Source organism: Theropithecus gelada, chromosome 10 (assembly GCF_003255815.1).
Source record: "Theropithecus gelada isolate Dixy chromosome 10, Tgel_1.0, whole genome shotgun sequence".
Taxonomy (NCBI): Eukaryota; Metazoa; Chordata; class Mammalia; order Primates; family Cercopithecidae; genus Theropithecus; species Theropithecus gelada.
The window spans coordinates 13100283-13122440 of record NC_037678.1 but is presented as its reverse complement, the minus strand read 5'-3'; the positions used below and the strand labels follow the sequence as shown (position 1 = coordinate 13122440).

Below are 22158 nucleotides of genomic sequence, written 5' to 3'. Positions count from 1 at the left end.
AGGAGAATTGGGAGAATTGCTTGAATCCGGGAGGTGGAGGTTGCAGTGAGCCAAGATTGTGCCACTGCACTCCAGCCTGGGAACAGAGTGAGACTCTGTCAAAAAAAAAAAAAAAAAAACACATGTACATCTTTATGCACAGACACATGTAGAAGGTACATGCCACACACACACACACACCTGTGCACTGCTTCACACACTATGACTCACAAACACACTAGTAACAGTCACCATCCACTGTGCCCTTCCTTTCTCTGTGCCAGGCTCTGTAACATGGTCTTTGCACGCATCATATCACACCACCAAAAGTGACCGCCATCTCCACTGTGATAGACAGATAAAGACCCTACCCTCGTCAGGAACATTTTGGCTGCATGTAACAGAAAACTGGACCAAGAGAGACTTAAACAAATAAGCATTTAATTTTCGTACAGAACCAGATGCTGGAGGGAATAGCTGGGATGATTGTCTTGGCCTTTCCTTCATGGTAGCAAGGTGGCTGCCCCAGATCCAGCCATCACACCCACATTCACAGCAGGAAGATGGGGAGTGGGCTGCAAAACCTTCCCCAGAAATGTCTCTATTGGATTTGCTTAGTTCCCTCTGGCCAGAGCTGGTCCCATGGTAACCCCTAACAGCAAGGGAGGCTGGGAAATGAGCAAAAAGGATCATCACGATTGGCTGGGACCCATTATGCTCCATCATCTGGGTCCTAGCATTCTGAGAATCCAAACCAAATCTGGTCCTGTTAGCAAGGGGTGGGGAGCAAGCAGCTTTGGGAGACTGGTTGGCAACAACAGCAGGTGCTTCAGACCCTGGATTCTGCCATCATTTCCATATCCCTTCAGGAACTCAGGAACCAGGCGAGGGAGGCAGGAGTGGGCGGCCCAGTGCTTGAGCCCCAGGGGAATGACTGAGAGACATGAGCCAGGGCCAAGGGCCAGACCCCACCCAGAGGCCATGTCACTGCCTAAAGGGTTAGGACCCCTGAGCCCCAGGCCAGCTAAGTGCCCCCTACCCTTTTTCAGTTCAGCCTCCTGAGGGAGTCTAGCCCCTGGAGCTTCTCTGGCCATCACTTGGTCCACCTGGTCCCCTGGGCTGTCTAACTCACCTCCCAGGGGCCTGGGGTGCCTTCAGTGCCAATTGTTACCCAGATCCTGGGCTTGCCAACCACCCGAAGGCCCTGCCAGGGACTGCCTATCACAAGACACTTGCCAGGGACCCTCAGTGCCACCTTGCGAGCCAAGGCACACCCAGAAGCCTCTGCCCAACCTTTGCCCAGCAGTTCAGGATTCATCGGGCACCCAGCTGAGGACACCAGGGTGTATCTGGGTAGAGGAGACAATGGAGGGAGCGAAACCTGCAGAGAAACCAGAAAAGGAACAGGATGGTCACCCCCACTTCTGCTCTCAGCCCACTCTCCTAGGTGGGCACATGCCACAGAGACGATTTGGAGCAGGGTTTCTCTAACTCAACACCACTAACACTTAGGGCCAGAGAATTCTTTGTTGTGGAGCCGTCCTGTGCCTTGCGAGATATTTAACAGCATTCCTGGGCTCTATCCACAAGACTCCAGTAGCATCTTCCCGAATCATAATAATCAAAAATGTCTCCAACATTGCCAGATGTCCCCTAGGAGACAAATCACCCCCACTTGAGAACTGCTGGTTTGGAGAAACTTCAAAAGCCAGAGAAGCCATAAAGAGACCTCAGCTAAGGCCAATCATCTGACCATATGCATCTGAATCTCTAAGTGGCTCCAGACCCATTTGACAGTAATCTATGACTTCTAAAAACTGTGGGCTTTGAGGAAATTTAACAGCAATTCTTAAACCTCTTGTCAGTATAGCTATGGCTTACACACTTCTGCTGATGGGAGCTCATTCTATTAGAAGGCAGCTTCATTCATCTTGGAATTTTGAATTTTTGTTCCTATATCGAGCCAAATTCTGTCTCCTTGTAATACCCAACTTGTTCAATGCAGCCTTGGCCGCAAGGGCCCTCAGCATCGTGGGAGCCCTCTGCCCCGGGAGAGGCAGCACTGCAGAATGTCAAGGCCAGGGGCCCTGGTTCCCCCAAGCATCGCAAGCGTCCAGACAGAGCCTACAAAGGCCTTGGAGAGGCCCCCTGCCACGTCCCCAACTAAATCTGACACCATTCCTTCCTCTTCTCCACATTCTGGTCACACAGGCTCCCTTTCCTACCTTGAGCAGGTCAAGGCCTGTCTCCTGCCACCAGGTTTTTGCATATGCTGTCCCCTCTGCGGGAGCGATCTGCCACCTGCTCTTCTCCTAGCGAACTCCTGCTAGCCCTTCAGGTCCTTCATGTTACCTCCTCAGAGAAGCCTTCCCCGGCCAGCCACTACTCCCCAGTCAATATCAGGGCTCTGGCTTACTCTCCCATAACAGCCTGTACCTGCATACTCACCCTCATCCCCTACACACACAGTCTCCCAGACTCCCCGTCCCCCAGGACTCCCTCTGGATAAGTCTCTGTCACTCAAGTGAACCCAGAGTTCACCCATGCCCTCCTCTACTCATTACCTCCCTGAGTCCCTGCTCAGTCCCCAAAGGTAGGATCAGGCCTCCTTCCCCAGTTTCTAGACCTACTGCATGTCACTACAGGGAGCAGAAATGGAAATAGAAGGGCTAGGGCCAGTTCAGCTGCCCAGAGATTGAACAGACTGCCACAGGAGGGAGGAGCTCCCCATGGCTGGAGGCATGCAAGGTGAAGCCAGCCCATCAGTTGGTGGAGATGCTGGGAGGGGTCAAGCATCAGTTCTGGCGTTCGACTGATGGGCCCAGAGTCCATGTGTCCCCTCCCCCTACTCCTCTCCACCCCCATCCCACCACCCCTGGCCAGCATCACAAGCCATAGCTGGGCCGGGGGCAGCGGCTCATGCCTGTAATCCCAGCACTTTGGGAGGTCGAGGCAAGTGGATCACTTGAGGTCAGGAGTTAGAAACCAGCCCGGCCAACATGGTGAAACCCCGCCTCCACTAAAAACACAAAAATTAGCCAGGCATGGTGGTAGGTGCCTGTAATCCCAGCTACTCGGGAAGCCGAGGCAGGAGAATCGCTTGAACCCGGGAGGTGGAGGTTGCAGTGAGTTGAGATCGCGCCACTGCACTCCAGCCTGGGCGACAGAGCAAGACTCCATCTCCAAAAAAAAAAAAAAAAAGAAAGAAAAAGGAAAAAAAAACAGCCATGGCTGGCAGGTGCTGGTGTGTGGAAAGGAAGCTGCATATCACAGGCTATGTTCCAAGACTGCTCTAGACCAGTCAGGAGCGGATTTGAGTGGCCCATCTTCCCGTGGCCAGTTCTAGGCAGAACTGGAAGGCATTATTCCAACCCTTTACCTACCTAAAAGAAGCATTTAAGAGTATCAAAGAAACAATAAGTCCAAAAGAGATAAAATAAAAATCCCCCATTAGAACCTGAAGTTCCACCATGAGAGCATTGCCTGTGCTCAGGGAAGGCATTTCAGCCTTCCAGGGACTCCTGAAGAACCCAGAGGATTGGGGCTGGGAGAGCTCTTCAGATCCATGATGGCCAGCGTCCAGCTGTTACTAATGGGAGACTGAGTCCCAGAGAGGGCAAGACACTTGCCCAAGGTCACACAGCAAGTCAGTGGCAGGGTCAGAAACTGAAATCCACTCTGTCCACTCCTAGCTCTGCGCTGTCAGCCACCAAAACCTGTCCAACTCCGCTCCCTCACAGCTCCCCCATGTTTGGATGCCTGGACTCAGCCCCCACTCCTCCCATGCAAGGTTCCAGCCCTCAGACCCACCTGGAGGGGTCCTCCTCCGGGGAGAAGGGGCCCTGTAGCTTAATGACGTTGAGTTTCCCCTCAAAGACACCGTAGCTGAGGGTGACCTGGGCAGGGAGATAGAAGAGTGAGTGTTGGGGTGTCGCACTGGGGATCCCCACAAGGGGGCAGCATCCTGGCACAGGTGGAGGAGGGCGTTTAAGCTGCAGGGAAAGCTGCCCCGGAACCTGAAATTCCCCACTGGTGGTGGGAGCCCACCCCACGCCCCAAGGCACTTCACAGCTGGAAAAGCACTGCCATGCCCTTAATCCCATTTGCCCCCTCGAGAGTTGAGCTCCCCTGAGAGGCTGGCACAATACCGCACCTACAGATTTGGAAACTGAGGCTCAACAGGAAAAGGCACCTTTCCAGTAAGCTGCATGCCTGGACTAGAATGGAGGTTTTCTGAGACTCACTGGAGGGCCCTGGCACATCCCTCTTCACCCGGAGCCTGTACTGCACCAGTCAGTGACGACATAGATCATCATTTCAGCTCAGAGGCTGCGGAGCACAGTGGTTAAAGACTGTGGGCATAGGGACCACCCAGCTAGGGTTCCAGTGACCCTCTGCCCCATATTAGCTGTGTGCCGTGGTCAGTTCAGCTCGCTGGGTCTCATTTTCCCCATCTATAGAATGGGGATAATGTTAGTAATGACCTCATGTAAATACTGTGAGGAAACAGAGAGTTAAAGAAGGGTGGCTGGGCTCGGTGGCTCATGCCTGTAATCCCAGAACTTTGGAAGGCTGAGGCAGGTGGATTACTTGAGGTCAGCAGTTCGAGACCAGCCTGGCCAACATGGAAACCCTGTCTCTACTAAAAATACAAAAAATAGCCTGGCATGGTGGTGGGTGCCTGTAGTCCCAGCTACTCAGGAGGCTGAGGCAGGAGAATCACTTGAACCCGGGAGGTGGAAGTTGCAGTGAGCCAAAATCATGCCATTGCACTCCAGCCTGGGCAACAGAGTGAGACTCCATCTCAAAAAAAAAAAAAAGAAGAAGAAGAAGAAGGGAAAGCCCCCAGCGTGGTGCCTGGCATTGTGGGTACTCAGGACACCCTAACCATTAGGGTGCCCTGGTGTGGGCTGCCTCAAATCTGCCTCCTTTTCCTGGCTTCAGGCCCTGCCATCTTTTTTTTTTTTTTTTTTTTTGATATTTGTAGATCTTTACTTGGCTATTTGAAACACTAATTATGGCCACCTAACCCGACTTTTAGATGAATATTTAATAAGTATTCACAGATATCCAAAGACACAGATTATGAACAAGATAAACCAACTTTCCTTATTTTTCTGTCCTTTGTCCAGTTATCCCTGTTTAGAAGTTGTAGACAAAATGACTGTGTTTGATCTGTAACTTAAAATCACAATACATTGACCCAAACTTTTCAAAGAGCCTAAGATAATTGGAGCTACAAGACGCATTGGCGAAATCTCATTTTATCTTCTATTTTCTTAAGCAAGTCCCTATTTAATAAATGGTGCTGGGAAAAATTGGCTAGCCATAAGTAGAAAGCTGAAACTGGATCCTTTCCTTACTCCTTATACGAAAATTAATGCCCTGCCATCTTAATAGGACCAACCTCACACCCCAGTTCCAGGCCTGGCCAATCAACACTAACTCCAGGTGCTGGTAGGAGATCGGTCACGTGACCCAAGCTAAGTCGTCAGACCCATGAATGCCAGCCCTGGGATCTGAAGGAAGGAGGCGCTCTCCTCCGATGGTGGGGGAACGCTAGGGCTGCCATCTTGCCAACATGAAGGCTGAGCCCGCTTGAGGACGGGCCAACTTGGGGGAGAGTGGACTAGAGTGGAGAGAGTCTGGGAGGCCATCTGCATGCCTAGACCCCGCCAGACCTAGCCAGCCAGGCCCTCAGCTTCTCAGTTATGTGAGCCAACCATTTCCTTTTCAGGTTAGCCAGTCTATGTTGAGTTTCTGTCACACTGTTGGGCAGGAGATTCCGGGGACACTCCCAGCCAGGACCATCTACAGCGTCAGAGGGCAGCCTGTCCGAGGCAGAGCCAGTTGGACCTGCATTACCTGCCAGGTGGTGGGATGGGGTCCCCCTTCTCCCCCAGCCTAACGTAATGCTGAGCATCCCCCCGAAGACCCACTCCATCCCGGTAACCTCAGGGTTGGCAGGAACAGCACTGAGCAATGGATAGGGGAGTTTTGATGAAGGAGGGGGCACCCAATGGGGAAAATCAGAAAGGGCCAGCTGGGCTCCCCGGGAGGAATGTGGGGAGGATGGAAGACTGAGTAGAGGCAGCGGTGGGGAGCAGGGTGTTGGGAACCTGGAGACAGCCTCATCTCATCTGTTCAGGTCCTTCTGGCTGGCATTTGAGGACCAGATCAAAGAATTTCAGCTTCACAAATGCTAATCCTTGAGGGTTAGAGGTGAAGGGGTTGAGTCCCTGTGTACCCTTAGGGGGTCCTTTGCCACCCTAGGCCTCAGTTTCCCCATCAATAGGGAACAGCCAAGCCTCATAATCTGGAGTTCCAGGTTTCTTTCACACACCAGGAGGGAGGGTTGGGGAGACCTCACGTTCCTTTGGTTCCCCCTTCCCATTTGCCACCTGCCCCAAGGGCCAGCTCACCTGTTCTGGGAGCTGCGCAGTCCTCAGCAGCTGCAGGGTCTCCAGGTGGGAGTGGAAGAGGGGGCTGGGCTGCAGGCGGCCGCCCAGCTTGCACTCAATGATATAGCCCATGGTGCAGTCATCAGGCAGCCGGATGAGAGCAGATGTGTCCATGAAACGGGAGCCGCTGAGGGACAGAGCCAGACTGTAGACACCGGCCCAGGCCCTCCACACCCAAAGCCGTGGGCTACCCTATGAAGGCCCTCCCCTGGGACAAGCTGGCAGAGCAGAGCAGAGCACCTGCCTCCTGCTTACTGCATGACCTTGAGCAAGTTGGGAACCTTGGGGAGCCTCAGCCTCAGTCTCCTGTTCTATGAAATGGGGATGCTAATGGCCCTGTCTTCACAGGGCTGTTGTGAGGATTAAACAGGGAATGGGAAGGTGAGGCCCTTTATAAATGTAGCCTTTCCTTCTCTCCCTGTCGTGTTATTCATTCATTCACTCATTTATTCATTGCTGATGCCAGATACTACGCTAGGGCTGAGGATACAGAGATGAGAAAGAAACGCTTCCTGCCCCCAACAGCAGTCCCTATTCTGGAGGGAGACAGAGCAGGGAGCAGGTCTTTCAAAGAATGGTGCTAAGTCAGAGGGAAGCACGCTGCCTGGGGGTATAGGAAGAATCAGGCAGGCTTCCCAGAGGAGGTGGTAGCTTTTTTGTGTGTTTGTTTGTTTGTTTTTGAGACACAGTCTCCCTTCATTGCCCAGCTGGAGTGCAGTGGTGCAATCTCGGCTCACTGCAACTTCCACCTCCCGGGTTTAAGCAATTCTCCTGCCTCAGCCTCCTGAGCCCGCCGCCACACCCGGCTAATTTTTGTATTTTTAGTAGAGACGGGGTTTCACCATGTTGGCCAGGCTGGTCTCAAACTCCTGACCTCAAGTGATTCACCCACCTCAACCTCCCAAAGTGCTGGGATTACAGGCATGAGTCACCTAAGCAGTCTTGCAGGATGGGCTGGAGTCGGCCAGTGCTGAGGGAAGAGAGGAACAGAGTCCCAGGCAAGGACTTCAACTGGCCGCACACACCCCATTTATGCTGCCGCCCTGGATGCTTGGCCAAGGGGCAAATGGGTGCAGAAATCCAGCCTGTACTCCCCTCCCCAGCCTGCGAGCCCTCAAGCTGTACCTGCAGGATTTGGAGGCAGTGGACTTTTTCTAATTCACACAAAGGTAATTTAGAGGTTGGCAGAAGCCTGGGTGGGGGCATCCCAGGCACAGGGATGACCCTGGTCATGTGTACACACACAGCTCTGTGGACAGGCCCCAGGACAATGAGCCCGCTCGTGTCCTGGGGGGCCCCTCCCAGCCAGGCAAGGCAGGGCAGGCTTGGGTAGTAGCAAGGCTTGCAGACCTTGGAGCCAAACCCAGCAGCTGAGTGACCTTGAACCTGGCTGACCTCAGACTGGCTTCATCTCAGCGCCTCAGTCGCCTGAGATCTAGAAACACAAGGCTAAGGCCACCTTCTCCCTGAGGCGTTGTGATCCTGTTGATGGAGCACAGAGCTGGCTCAGAGTCAGCCTCAATACAAGAGAGTGGCCGCTGATGGTGCTGTTAATAATAACAGCAGCCCGGAAAGACCTCCGGAGGCCAGGCCTTGCCACTTCTGGAATACCAGTGTCCACCCCCACCCACACTGCGGCCTCCACTACCCCTGAGATCCCCTCATGATATTGGGAGTGATATCATGTCCCTTCGATGGTATGATGAGTAATATCACAGGGTGTACACCCACTGTGATATTAGGAGTAACATCATCTCCCTTAGATGGCCCAGTGTAGTGTACATGGGGCTGACCCAGCTCAAATACCACCTCTTCCTGGAAGTCTTCCCTTCTGCCCTCAACCAGAAGGCCCTTCTCCCTCCTCTGAAGGCCCTTACATTCAGCCTTCGCCTCCCCTACGGCACTGACCGGTCAGAAAAGGGCAGCAAATAGCATCTACCAGGGCCAGCCCAGACATTTTCTCATTGAACCCTTACCACACCACTGGCCATTGTATTATCAGACGGAGGGACTGGAGCTCTTGGAGATGATATGACTCACCTGTGTGTGGCAAGTCATACACTCGGCCGCGCAGCCCCGAGGGCAGGTGGCAGGTGGTTTGCTCGCCACTAACTGCCGCACTGTGACACACATGAATGAGGAGCAGCTTCTCCTGAGCTCACTCTCAAAGCCCTTCCTGCTGCCAAGGCCCCTCCTGTACCCCAGCCGCCACCCCCTCCCTGCCTTCCTGCCCACCTCGGGGTCTCTGCTTACCTGGCCCACGGAGCCATCTTCAAAGCCAGTTTGCGATTGATGCAGAAGCCAGCACCCCCAGTGGCGAACCAGAACTGTACCAGCCTCTGAGGGAGAGGAGGCCAAGGGGCAGAGTGAGCCTGGTGGGATTTGTGGGGGAAAGGGACAGCCAGGCCACCCTTCACCCCCAACCAGCATGGCTCAAAAGCTCTTTATTTTGAATCTCACTAGAATCTTGCTACGGTCTGGCACTACTGTGCCCATTCTATAGATAAGAAAACAGAGGCCCGAAGTCACATAGTTAATTAGGAGTGATGAGGTCACTGATCAGACTCAAGTCCAGCTGGATTCCAGTTAAAGGGGATGAGTACTGGTTTATCCACTTGCCCCTTGGCCAGGCATCCAGGGCAGCGGCATTAATGGGGTGTGTGCGGTCAGTTGAAGTCCTTGCCTGGGACTCTGTTCCTCTCTCCCCTCAGCATTGGCTGACTCCAGCCCATCCTGCAAGACTCTGTTTAGGTGGCTCATGCCTGTAATCCCAGCACTTTCTTTGGGAGGCTGAGGTGGGTGAATCACTTGAGGTCAGGAGTTCGAGACCAGCCTGGACAACATGGTGAAACCCTGTCTCTACTAAAAGGCCACTGTGCCCCTTTCCCCTGAGAAAGGTCCCTACCTCACTCCATGTGGCTTGGGAGGGGCTGCCAAACACTGCACCTGCTCTCCTGGGCCACAGAGGTGGGCCTAGGTTGACGGGGCCTGAGTGTGCAGGGGAAAGATGTGGCTGGGAAACAAAGGTCAGGCTGTGTCCAATACGGATCATTAACACTTTCTTTTTTTTTTCAGAGACAGAGTCTTGCTCTGTTGCCCAGGCTCAAGTGTAAGTGCAGTGTTGCAATCTCGGCTCCCTGCAGCCTCCACCTCCCAGATTCACGCAATTCTCCTGCCTCAGCCTCCCGAGTAGCTGGGACTACAGGCGTGCGCCACCATGCCCAACTAACTTTTGTATTCTTTAGTAGAGACAGGTTTCACTATATGTTGGCTGGCCAGGCTGGTCTCAAACTCCTGACCTTAGGTGATCCATCTGCCTCGGCCTCCCAAAGTGCTGGAATTACAGACATGAGCCACCGCGCCTGGCCTCAGATCACTAATACTTTCTAGTGTTGACTTCGTGCCAGGTCTCATTCCAAGGACTTGGATAGATGATCTCATTTCATTCTTTCTTCTATGTTCACAACCACTCTTTGAGTAGGGTTTGCTATTACCCATTTCACAGATTAGGAAACTGAGGCACAGAGAGGTGAGGTGACCTCATCAAGATCACAAAGCCAGGAGGTGGCAGGGCTGCCATGTAAACCCAGGGAGTCAGGCTCCAGCGCGCAGTTCTCCACCCCAGAGGCAAATGGCTTAGGCAGAGGTGAGTGGCCAGTGGTGAAGTGGTACGGGAGCCTGGGGGACCCCCTGGCTCCCCTGGAATCACTCACACACACAGCCCCAGGGCCCAGAAGAATTTAATTAAGGCTCAGAGGCTGATTCGCTACTGATAATTAAGGTTTTGTGTTTTCTGCTCTTGTTTTTTTTCTAATGAAGCAGATGGTGACCTGAGAAGGGAGGTTGAGCCCCGCTGTGTGCCCAGCTCCTGCACCAGGCACTGCCACAAGAGAGGGACCTCCCGACCTGCCTTTTTCCTTGGGCCAAGGGAGCCCTAGGGCCTGGATATCCAGTGGGTCCTGGGGACAGGGAAAGAACCATGCAATATTTGGGACATACTTATACTAAAAAATTCCTCATTATTTATTTGAAAGTCAAGTTTAACTGGATGTAGTGGTTTTTCATTTATTTGTTTAATGAATCTGGCAACCCGAATCAGCATCCATCCAGGTCAGGAACTGAGGTGGGTATGGAGCCCCCTGTTGTGCCAGGTGTCAACTCTTCAGTCACAGGCTAGTGGAGGTGTCTGGAGAGAGAGGGTGCCCAAGGAGGGGAAGTGGGGGAAGGGTTCTGGGGCTCAGGCAGCAGCAATTGATCACCCAGCCCCACAGTATTCCAGCAAATTTTTTTTTTTTTTTTTTTTGAGATGGAGTCTCGCTCTGCCACCCAGGTTGGAGTGCAATGTCGCCATCTCAGCTCACTGCAACCTCTGCCTCCCGGGTTCAAGCGATTCTCTCTCTCAGCCTCCCAAGAAGTTGGGACTACAGGTGCCTGCCACTATGCCCGGCTAATTTTTGTATTTTTAGTAGAGACGGGGTTTCACCATATTGATCAGGCTGGTCTTGAACTCTTGACCTCAGGTGACCCACCCACCTCAGCCTCCCAAAGTACTGGCATTACAGTTGTGAGCCACTGCCCCTGGCCGTTCCAGCATTTTAACAACCTGCACATCTACATGGTCACATCAGGTGGCTGGGAGCCCTGCTGTGGTGTCACGCAGCCTCAGCTCACCTGGAGGCTCCCTGAGTGACCAGGACAATCCGTGGTTCCTGGGGGACGGAGGCCTCACTATGTACTATCTCTGTGCCACGGCTGCATGATCTCAGTCTCCTCATTTCACAGAGGAAGAGACTGAGGGTCAAAGAGGGGAAGCCGCCATCCCAAACCCACATGGGGCCAAACCCAGAACCCAGAACCCCTCTCACCTCTCTAGCACACCCCCGCCCCTGGGACTGGCCGGGCCCTGGGACCAATGGGCCAAGAGGCAAAGGAGGAGGAGAGGGACCCACCGTGCGGTTGTGGGGCTGTGGCTCTGAGGCGTGGATGGGCCGGTTCAGGCTGGGCCTTCCCACGTAGACGTCGCTGTCCAGCGGGAAGGCTCTCAGCAGCTGCAGCAGCGCTCTTGGGTTCACATAGTTGTCATCATCCACGTGGCAGAACCACCTGTAGGGATGAAACGGGGAGAGTGAACTTGTTGCGGGGTGGGGAGTTCCAAGCCAGGGTCCCCAAGCACCCCCACAGTCGGTCAAAAGTGACAGAATGGGGGTAGGGGTGGGGGAGGCTGACATTTAAGGCATCTGTTTTGTGCCAAGTTGCATATTGTATAAGCTCGTGAGGAGGGTACCCACTTCACAGTTGAGGACCAAGACTAAGAGATTAAGACACTCGCCCTGGCCAGGTGTGGTGGCTCACGCCTGTAAGCCCAGCACTTTAGGAGGCCGAGGCGGGTGAATCACCTGAGGTCGGGAGTTCGAGACCAGCCTGGCCAACATGGTGAAACCCCCATCTCTACTAAAATTACAAAAGTTAGCCAGGCGTGATGGTGGGCATCTGTCATCCCAGCTACTCAGGAGGCTGAGGCAGGAGAATCGCTTGAATCCAGGAGGCGGAGGTTTCAATGAGCCGAGACCACACCATTGCACTCCAGCCTGGGCGACAAGAGCGAAACTATCTCAAAAAAAAAAAAAAAAAGTCATTTTCCCAAGGTCACATATCCAATCCTGAATGGCAGGACTGGAACCCAGCTGGACTTCATCTGCCCACTGCCTGCTAGGGGAGTGGGGGCTGAAGTCAGACCCCAGGAGGCCCACGGGTTATTTTCACTGAGCCCAGATCACACCTATCCCCAGAGACCCAGGAACACTCGCCTAAGCCCACTGGCCAAGAAGGTGTCGAACTCAGCAGCCATCTTGCAGGACAGAGCTGGGTGGCTGTGTTCCGCGGAGCAGTTGGTGACCACAAGGTGGGACCCTGGAGAAGTGAGGGGGAGTCAGGGGACCCTGTCCAGCTCCCCCCTTTGCAGCCCTGAACACAGAATACAGAGCAAGGCTGGACTACAGGGAGCCTGGAGCGGCCCACCCACTCCCATTTTACACATGGTAACACTGAGGCCCCGGGAAGGCAGACCTGCCCAGGACCACAGAGCTAGTGGACAGCAGGCTGGACTGGGACTCAGGTGTCCAGGGCCTTGTCCAGCACAGCTCCTCCCCTACCCACGCCCACACCAGTTTCCAGGGAAGAGGCCCACTTCCCTCCTGGGCAAAGGGGGATCCCCACATGCCAAGGGTGGGCAGCCCATTTCCTGGAAACCCTCAGGCCAGGACACAGCCACCCCAGCTTTCCTGGGCAACAGCTAAAGACCCCCACCCAGGCAAGGCAGAGTTACCCAGTCTCTCCTGGAGGCCTTTGTCTGGGCTGTCGGTGAAGACGAACGTCTAGGAAGGAGAAGAAGGGGTCAGGACTCACGTCGGCCCAAGCGACACCCTAGACCAATCCACAACCCACCAACACCAGGCCCCAGACGGACTCTGTACTCCTCCAGTGACACACACACCCCTCTCATGGTCACATGCTGCTTCAGGACAACATATAACACATACAACTCAGCCTTTGTAGACACACAACTTCAGGGTGTACACAGCCCACAGTCTAAACACATACCCTCGCCCCCTTTCCAGAGCAGCCACAGGGACCCAACCACAACCACACACCTGGGCAGCATCTCACCCTTTTCTATCACACACACACACACACATAGCTGCACTCGGCTCCTCCACAGTCACGTAACACAACCTTAAACCCATTATCAGGACACAAACTGTATGTGAACAGACCCACACCCAGGCCCTGGGACACCGCGCCACTAGGGAGACGTCACACCTTCACAGCCACACAAACCCCCTGTGAAAGCCATCTCGGAAATGCCGCCTCACAGCCCAGTCCAGCTCCCCCAGATTGGACATGCACCTGCCCCCAGCGACCCTCAAACCTCCAAGGCAGGTGTTTTCATCTGTTCTCTTCCCAGACGACGAAAAGGAGGCTGAGCGATGGACCAGGGTTGGCAAGTGCCAGGCTGACATTCGAACCCACGGACCTCTCCCCGCCGCCTCCCAGGCAGCTAAAGCTGCTCAGCCCCTACATAATCCAAACCCAAACTCTGAATGAGAGGTAGAGGAAGCACATGGATGCGACAAAGACAAGCCAGGCTGGGGACAAAGACGAGCCAGGCTGGGGACTGGTGTCCTTCCCATTTCACGCCCGGCCCAACACGGGCAGAGCTTCTCAGCTGCCCAAGTGGGTCCTCTCACTCAGTGAGCACCTCAAGGGCCTTCGAGGGCCTCCCCGGCCCTGGGACTGCCCGGCCCAGGACTCAGGACAATTCTGGACCCTTTCCAAGTGCCCCACCTCTTTAAAGCCCCCAGACTCTCTCTCAGCCCCCACTGGGGCCACACTCGTGGCTTAGCCCTGTCCTCCCTCGAAGCTCAGGGCCTCCAATTGCAATGCTCCCCTCTGCTTACCCACAATTCCCTCCCTCCTTTCCAGGAATTAGCCCTTCAGATCAGAACAGCCCCCGCCTTAAGCCTCAGTTTACCCATCTACAAAAGGAGTAGATGGCTGTGAGTAGTGGCTGTGAGAATAAAACAAGATTGTGTGTAAAAGAGCAAGGAAGAGTTGACAGTGAAGTCAGGCTCACCTATTTGTATTTCAGGGGAAACTGAGGCATAGGAGGCCAGGAGGCCAGGAGCCAGGTTTGACACAGGAAGGGGCAGGAGGGAGCCAGGCTGTCTCCCAAGGCCCATGGCCACAGCCCTGCTTCTGAACCACTATCACCTCTCACTGGACTATTGCAAGACTCTGCCTCTATCCCTCAGATATGTTTTCCTGCCAGGACCAGAATCGGATAACATCCACCTCCACCACCAGCCACTAACACCTTCCATGGCTCCCTACCACCCTTGGGATAAAGGCCAGCCTCCCTGTGGCCAGTGAGGGGCCACCTGGCCACCCTGCCTGATGTAGTCTGATCTCATTACTTCCTGCCCACTCTTGGGGCTTCTCTCTCTCTCTGTCTCTCTCTCTCTGTGTGTCTCACACACACACACATACGCACAGGCCCACACCTCTGATCCTCTGCACATGCTGTGCCCTCTTTCCACCATCTAGCTCCCAGCTCAGGCATCACCTCCCCCAGGAAGCCTTCCCTGACACCCCTTCAGCTACTTTAGGGGCCCCTGCTATGTGTTCCTCAGCCCTCTGTTCCTCCTGTCACTAACAGCAGTTAGCAAAACTCCCTGGTTACAGAAATTTATCTCTCCGTCTCTTCCACCAAACAATGGCATCCTGGAGGCCACAGGCTGGGTCCAATTTGTCTCCTTGTTCCGGCACCTGGCTCTCCTCGGGAAGGCCTGGGCAGCGTCCACCCTCTGAGCCTCTCTCCCTGGGGTCTGTCTCCCACCGTCAGATTTAGCAAATGCTGGAGGTCTCCGGATTTCCGCAGGGGGAAATGTTGGTGGTCCCAGCCTAGGCCCTGGTCCGCTTCTCCATGAAGCCCACTCCGTCAGTGACGCCATGCAGCCTCTCAGCTTTAAACACCATCAGGGAGCTGGAGACTCGTGGACACCACCAGCCCTAGCCTCTCCCTGAGCTCCAAACTGTCAAATCCCCTAAAACCACGACGTCTCCTGGGGGCTGAACGCATCAAGACTGAGCCCCCGTGCTCCCCAAGACCTGCTCCTCCCTCTCACTGGTTGGAACCCAAAACCTCAGACTCTCTGCTCCTCCTCTCTTCCTCTCACACCTCCCCCCGAGCCTATCATCAATTCGGCTCACCAGCCTCCAAATAGTCTGGGACGCTGCTCTTCCCTCCAGCCCGCCCCGGCCACCCACCCGGGTCCTCTCCACTGGCCACTGTCGTCACCTGCTGCCTGCTTTGCCGCAGGCCCTCCTCCCTGGCCTCCCTGCTCTGTTCTGCTCCCACCCCAAGACTGTTTTCAACACAGCCTCAAGGGATCCTATAAAAGAAGCCAGGCCTTTCCTGCCCTGCCCTCGGCAAACTTTTGCCACCAAACAGCCACCAGATAGCGAAGCACTCTCAAGCTTGGAGCATGGGCCAAATGGGCCGAGGACCATTTCCGGGTGAAGATCTAGTAACCCGAATAAAGCAGAATAGGCACTTTGGGAGGCCAAGGCGAGCGGATCACCTGAGGCCAGGAGTTCAAGACCAGCCTGGCCAACATGGCAACACCCCATCTCTACTAAAAATAGAAAAATTAGCCAGGCGTGGTGCACATGCTTGTAGTCCCAGCTATTCAGGAAGCTGAGGATTGATTGAAACCAGGAGAAGGAGGTTGCAGTGAGCCGGGATCACGCCACTACACTCCAGCCTGGGCAACAGAGTGAGACTCCTCAAAAAAAACAAAAACCAAAACAAAACTAAACAAAACACAGCAGCCTTGAGCAGAGGGAGGGAGGGAGGCGGGAAGGCGAGTCCAGGTCCAGAGGGGGCGGGGGCACGGGAGAGGGCAGTGAGGCTGGTGCTTTCAGTCCCTGGGAATCCTAAGGTTGGCACAGAGCAATGGGCAGAGTTTCCTCGCAGCCAAGGGCTGTATTTGACTTGTTTAAGGAGGAGACCTGACAATGGGGAAAACTTCATAGGCAGCCACGGGAAACAAAGGGATACGCAGGCTGCTAGGGCAGGGGAGGGGTGGCCGGGGACCATCTGCTGCAGACGAGGGGAGGTGTGGGGCTGCTGCCACATCTCCCCCCAACGAGGGGACCATAGGGAGGAGAAAGGCTCCCCTTGAGCACAAAACCCGCCTCCCCCAGCCCACCCCTCGGCCCAGGACAAAGGCCAGCACACGAGTCCCGGCCCCTGCCACAAGGCCCACCTGCCACCCGACCGCCCTTAACCAGCCAGGCAGGCGCCCAGCGCTGCAGTTAACCAGCTCAGGCCCGGTCCGGACATTCCCGCCCTGTGCAGACGGGGAAACTGTGGGCTGAAAGGAGAGGGCCTTGGCCGAGGTCACAGACAGAAGTGAGCCAAAGGGTGAGAGATGTGGGGTAGCGAGCGAGGGCCTCCCTGTCCTCCCACCTCCTCCTCTATCTCAGCATCCTTCCTTCTTTCAACTTCAAGGACAAGATTTCTAGAGTCTGCCCCTCGCCCCTTGGGTCCAGCTGAGTGGATTCATCTCCCACCTCGGCCGAACCCTGCTCAGTGTTTGCACTGTAAGGCGGGAACATCACGGTCATCACAGCCGATCGCTGGGGCTTACTGTGAGGGGGAAACAAGCAACTCGCCTGATCTACAGCCCTGAGCGGTGGCAGAGCTGCCAGCACCCCCACTCCCACCCCACCGCCTGATTCGCATGTGGGATCGAGCTTGGGACAGGGAAGGGGATGTTCTTGCCTGCCTCTCCTGGCCTGGTACTGCCAGGCACAGCCGCCCAGGCTGAAGGCCAAGGACCCTCTCCTGTAGCCCAGTGACCCAGGCCTCACAGGGCTCCCAAGTCTCAGCAGGGAAGAAAAGCACCCAGCCAGGAGCAAGGTTCTAGGTCCCACTGGGCACTTCCCCCTCAGGCCTTCTGCGTGACACCACGCCAGCCAGCACTTCCTCCTCTCTGGCCTCAGTTTCCTCATCCGGGGCAAGGGCAGCACCACAGTGATGGAGACAAGACAGGAAAGGGCCGTGGGCCACGTGAGGCCACGCTCCCGGGTACACAGACGCATAAACAGGAAGGCCTGCGGGAGGGCCCGCCTTGGCGGCTTCCGCAGGAAGAACCAGGATCTCCCCAAGATGAGAAGCCGTGTGGGGCCCAGAGAAGAGCTGGGGTGCTGGGGGCCAGCTGGGGAAGAGTTAATCCTGAGTATAAGGGCAGAAATCAGGGCAGGGTGCCCCTCCCCAGGAGGGCCTGGCCTCTGCCAGCCATCCTCTCCCCCTCCTTTTGGTCTTCCAGGAGGCCTCAACTATCTCCAAAGACTCAGTCACTTCCTCCCACTGAGCCAGCCGCCAAAGAGGGGACGGATGTGTGTGTGTGTGTGTGTGTGTGTGTGTGTGTACCCGTTTTCCACCTCCCCCATCAACGGTCCCTAACACCCGACATCACTGACTTTGCTTAAGGAAGATACTGGATGCGAGGAGGGGAAAGGCTGGAAGGGACTTGGCTTGCCGGAGCCATGCAGCCATGTGACAGACACACCTCTTGTCACGCACATCTAGCACACTCCAGCTCCGTGCGTGTGAGCACGCGTACACACACACACACAATCCCACCTACTGCCTCACTAAGGCCTCCCCGACCTACTGCCCACCACTGCCTCAGGCACCACCCTTGTGGCATGCGCTCTCCTTCCCTGCCTCGGAAGCAGCCCACAGGAAGCCAGCGCAGGAGACCAGACATGGCAGCCTCGGCATACCCAGGGCAGCAGAGGCACAGCAGGAGGGGCTGTCGGGAAGCCTGAAGGGATGCCTCCTCCAAGAACAGACCCCACCTAGAGATTCTCCCCCAGTCCCCCACCCTCAGAGCCTGGGCAGGACAGCACCTAAGGCCTGGGTGGAACAGCCTGGCCTGGGCACGGGTCAGGGTCAGGACCTCTTGGAAGCCTCCACCCCAGCTGCCCAACATCCACCATTACCCCCGATGCCAGGCTGGGTCTGGGTGGCTGGAGGTGAAGCCCTCACGGGAGCAGCTAGGAATAGAAGGACCCCCAGGAAGGACCCGGGAGCCTGGAGCAGGGGCCCAGCCTGGCCCCCAAAAGTGGTGGAGTGGAGGGACCTGGATGGACCTGGAGTCAGGACCAGTACAGGGCACAGGCAGGACCACAGGCAGCCCCTGAAGCCGGGAATAAGGAGAGGGGAAGAGGGTCCCAGATTAGGCAGGTAGCGGGCAGCTTCTCCCATGAGGCAGTCAGAGACCCCAGCCCAGTAGAAAGGCCTCTGAGAACCCCTTAGGCCAGGGGACACTCCCAGGGCCCAATGTCACCCACTTGTCACCTGTTCCCTGGTCCTGGAAACCCACGTGTCAAGCAGCAGCTCCAGGCGCAAGCGGTGGAAGGCCCGGGTCGTCTTCACTGCGATGAAGACATCGTGTAGCTGCAGCTCAGGGGGCCCCGGGCTCGGCTGGCTCAGCTCGGGGGTCTCCTGCACCCGCTGCGGGGACAGGTTCAAGTGGTACCGCAGACACAGGAGCCCCATGCACAGGAGGGTGAGGAGGGCTCCAGCCAGGCCCCGCGGGAGCCGGCAGTGCATTGGTTGGCCCTGGGACCCCAGAGAGCTCAGCCCCCAAATCCCAACCAGACAGGGAGGGGAAGCTGGTCAGGCAGGGGCTCCGGCAGAGGCAAAAGTCTGGCAGACATCAGGGGCTGGCAAGGAGGGAAGAGGTAGGAGCTGAGGCTCTGGACCCAGAGGCTGAGCCATGGCAGCACGATCTCAACCGCCGCCAGCCCTCCACCTGCTCCCGCTGTCCGGCCTGCCGCAGCCTCCGGGACCGCCTGGCCCCGCCCCGCTCAGCCCGAGGGGCGGGGCCAGACGAAGGGAACCCCAGACAGACGCGGCTGAAAGGAGGCACCAGCAGAAGGGGCAGCCCCGGATCTGCCAGCTGCTGCAGTAGGAGGAAGTCACAGCAAACCCTCCGTGCCTGGTGGAAGAGAGGGTCCTCCAGCACCGTCCACTCCTGCAGAGAGCTGTCAGCTTGGCCCATTCAACACCCATTACTTTGGTGTCCTGCTTCATCCAGCCCCCAGCTTTTGCTCACCAGTTTCCTCCGGGATGCTCTCCCATCTTCCACCAGTCTCACCCACATTCCCTCCGCTAGGCTGAATTCTATCTGGACTTCAAAGCTTAAGGGTTCCCTTCTCCAGGAAGCCCTCCGTGATAACCTCTTAACCTTTGGGGCTTCCACAGTTGTTTGCTCAGTTCCTGTGGTCTTCACAACAGCACTAGGACTGTCATTCCCAGTTTATAGCTGAGGACATAAGGCACAAAGGTACAGAATGAACAAAAACAATCCAGCAACTCAGCCGCAGAGCTGGTGGAACCCAGGTCTCTGGTCCTCTTCGGGTTCACAGGAGGTCCCCTGAGGGCACCTGTCCAGCTGTGCCCCAGCCCATACCTGACTTCACTCCGCAGTCTCTGGAGCTGCCTCTCTCCCAGCATCCAGCCAGTGGACAGACAGAGGGCCTTCTCCAGCCACCACCTCCATCATGTCTCGCACAAGCTCACTCACATCTCCTCCCTCCTCCACTCAAGGCCTGCACTGGCTCCCATTTTCTTCAGAACAAAAGCCAAAAAGCACACAGCAGCCCACACGGCCCTGTGTGAGCTGGCCCCCAAGTTACTCCCACCCCATCTCCTGTTACTCCACTCCAGACCCCTGGGATCCCAGCTGGCCCAGGCATGCGGCCACTACAGGACCTTGGCACTTGCTGTTCCCACCTGGGCCCCTCCCTAGAGACCTGCACATCTCACTCCCCCACTCCCTTCTGGTTTTTACACAAAGGTCACCATCTCTGTGAGGCCTTCCCTGACCACGTTGTTAACACTGCAACCCCTCGCCGCCTCCTTCCCAGCCCCCAGGCCTGTCCCTCCCAAGCCACTTCTTCACTGTTTTCTCCATCATGCTTTTCATCTTCCAACATTCTGTATGTTTAATTTACTTATTGTCAGTCCTCCTCATGAGAATATCAGGGCAGGATTTCTTTTTTGATCACTGAGTCCCTAATCCCCAGTGCCTAGAACAGTGCTTGGCAGACAATAACTCAATCAATGTTAATTCAACACAACAAAGTACCAGGTGGCTGGCGAAGTAAACTGGCCCTGCTGGGCTCAACCCTGCATGAGGACAGCTTGGGGAGAGGAAAGGAAAACCAACCCTTTGAATCACCCTCTCATGGGCCAGCCCCCAGCCAGGCCCCTTCACAGGCCATATTCTCAGAATGGTGATGATGCCAGCCTTAGTGATGATCCCAGGCTCTGTGCTCCACAGACCAGGTTCAAATCCTGACTGGGGGCTGGGCACTGTGGCTCACGCCTGTAATCCCAGCACTTTGGGAGGCCGAGGCAGGCAGATCACTTGAGGTCGGGAGTTTAAGATGAGCCTGGCCAACATGGTGAAACCCTGTCTCTACCAAAACTACAAAAATGAGCCAGGCATTGTGGTAGGCACCTGTAATCCCAGCTAGTAGGGAGGCTGAGGCAGGAGAACCACTTGAACCAGGGAGGCAGAGGTTGCAGTGAGCCGAGATGTCACCACTGCACTCCAGCCTGGGCAACAAGAGTAAAACTCCGTCTCAGAAAGAAAAAAAAAAAATCCCAACTGGGCCACTCACTGGCTGTGTGACTCTAGGCAAGTTACCTTCATCATTTCTAAAATGGGGACAAAAATATGACTTGGCAACGATTACAGGATGAGTGGGCTTCTCCACCTCATACAAAGGGTAACAGCCAAGTCACAGGGCCCCTGCATGTCCCCAGGCCAAGCACTGGGCCAGGCTCACTGTGGGGCAGGGGGAGGTTCATGTACCCAAATGCGCACAGCCCAGTTTCCATGCCCAGGGAGCCACAGACGTTGAGAGACAGCCACACAGATGCCCTCGTCCTGCCACAAGGCAGAACATGGCATGGCCCAGGAAAAGTCCCAAGGGCTGGGAGGACCTGGTGGTGGGCTTCATGGAGGTAGTATCTCAGCCAGGCTTCAAAGTTCAGGAAGATTCAGGCAGGGAGAGCAGCCCAGGCAGGTGTCAGATGAGCAGAGGAGCACAGCTAAGGGTAAATTGAAAGCCCACTACCACCGCCTGAGGTAGAGAGGACGAGGCTGGGGGGATGGGAGGGTCAACACCTGGGAAGGCCTGGAGTGGAAAGGGGCATTGCCACTGACTCCCATGCAGGGAGGCTGCCCTTCCCCCACGGCACTGCCTTTGCCACTCAGGGTCCAACTCTCCAGCCCCTACCCCAGTGGTGACAGACTGGCAGGCCTCAAGGTCCAATCTGCACCTTGTTAAAGACACCCTGTCGTGGAGAGAGTGGGAAGAGCTGTTTCCCAAGCAATGGCTCAGCCCCAGCCACACGTGCTCACCGAGCCGTGGCCAATCCATACCTCCACGCTCACTCTACCATCCTGGCCTCCACTTCACGGGGTGGGGCCCTGGGCCCAGAGAGGTCATCCGAGTTGCCAGGGTCACCTGGCTGACCAGAGCTTTGGTTTTCAACCAAACTACAGTGCCCTGCGCAGCCTGTACTCCATCCTGGGAAAGCCTCTCTGGGTTCCCGGGACAGCCTGGGCCCACCGTCCACCCTGGCCTCCATACCCAGGCACCGTCATCCTGCGTGGTCCAGTCTCTGAGACCTTCACCACCTCTCCTCTACACCCACTCCTTGTCTCCTCCCACTAAAGATGGAGCTGTGGCCCCCAAATCCACACCCCAATCCCCTCTCTCAGCTTCTCCATTCCCTTCTCCACCCACCGCCCCAAATCCCCAGCCCTGACCCCTTCTTAAGCATTTTTCTTGTCACACATGGAGATCCAGACCCATCCCTGGAGGCCACAGAGCCCCTCCTTCCTGTCTGCTCCTCTCTCCTCCACTGCCCCTGCCCCCCTTCGGCCTCAGCCCTCTCTGTGTCAACTCCCACAACCCTGCTCCCGCATCCCCAGAGGCTCCCACAGCCTCCAGGGCACAGCTGAAGCTCCCCTGTGCTCCCAACCCCCCACCACTGGACTTACCCTTCCCAACCTCATTTCCGACCCCATCCAAGGTGGCCAGATCCAACCCCTGTGCTGCCTCCGAG

The 22158-nt window shown here is 56.0% G+C and overlaps 1 protein-coding gene across 2 annotated transcripts; it reads right to left on the bottom strand.

The window, feature by feature from the left end:
* Nucleotides 1-401: 401 nt before the first annotated feature.
* On the bottom strand, nt 402-18997 carry MFNG (MFNG O-fucosylpeptide 3-beta-N-acetylglucosaminyltransferase). 2 transcript variants are annotated; one of them, XM_025400334.1, is made up of 8 exons: nt 18370-18997; nt 12766-12814; nt 12248-12350; nt 11390-11543; nt 8694-8779; nt 6402-6567; nt 3790-3875; nt 402-1360 (listed from the first exon to the last, which is right to left on the bottom strand). In XM_025400334.1, the coding sequence occupies exons 1-8, from the start codon at nt 18622-18624 to the stop codon at nt 1294-1296; spliced, it is 966 nt and encodes a 321-aa protein (XP_025256119.1). In that variant the 5' UTR covers nt 18625-18997; the 3' UTR covers nt 402-1293. The 2 variants fall into 2 exon arrangements, with proteins under 2 accessions (XP_025256119.1, XP_025256120.1); XM_025400335.1 differs by lacking the exon at nt 12766-12814 and having other exon boundaries at nt 18363-18997.
* Between the last annotated feature and the right edge of the window lie 3161 nt (nt 18998-22158).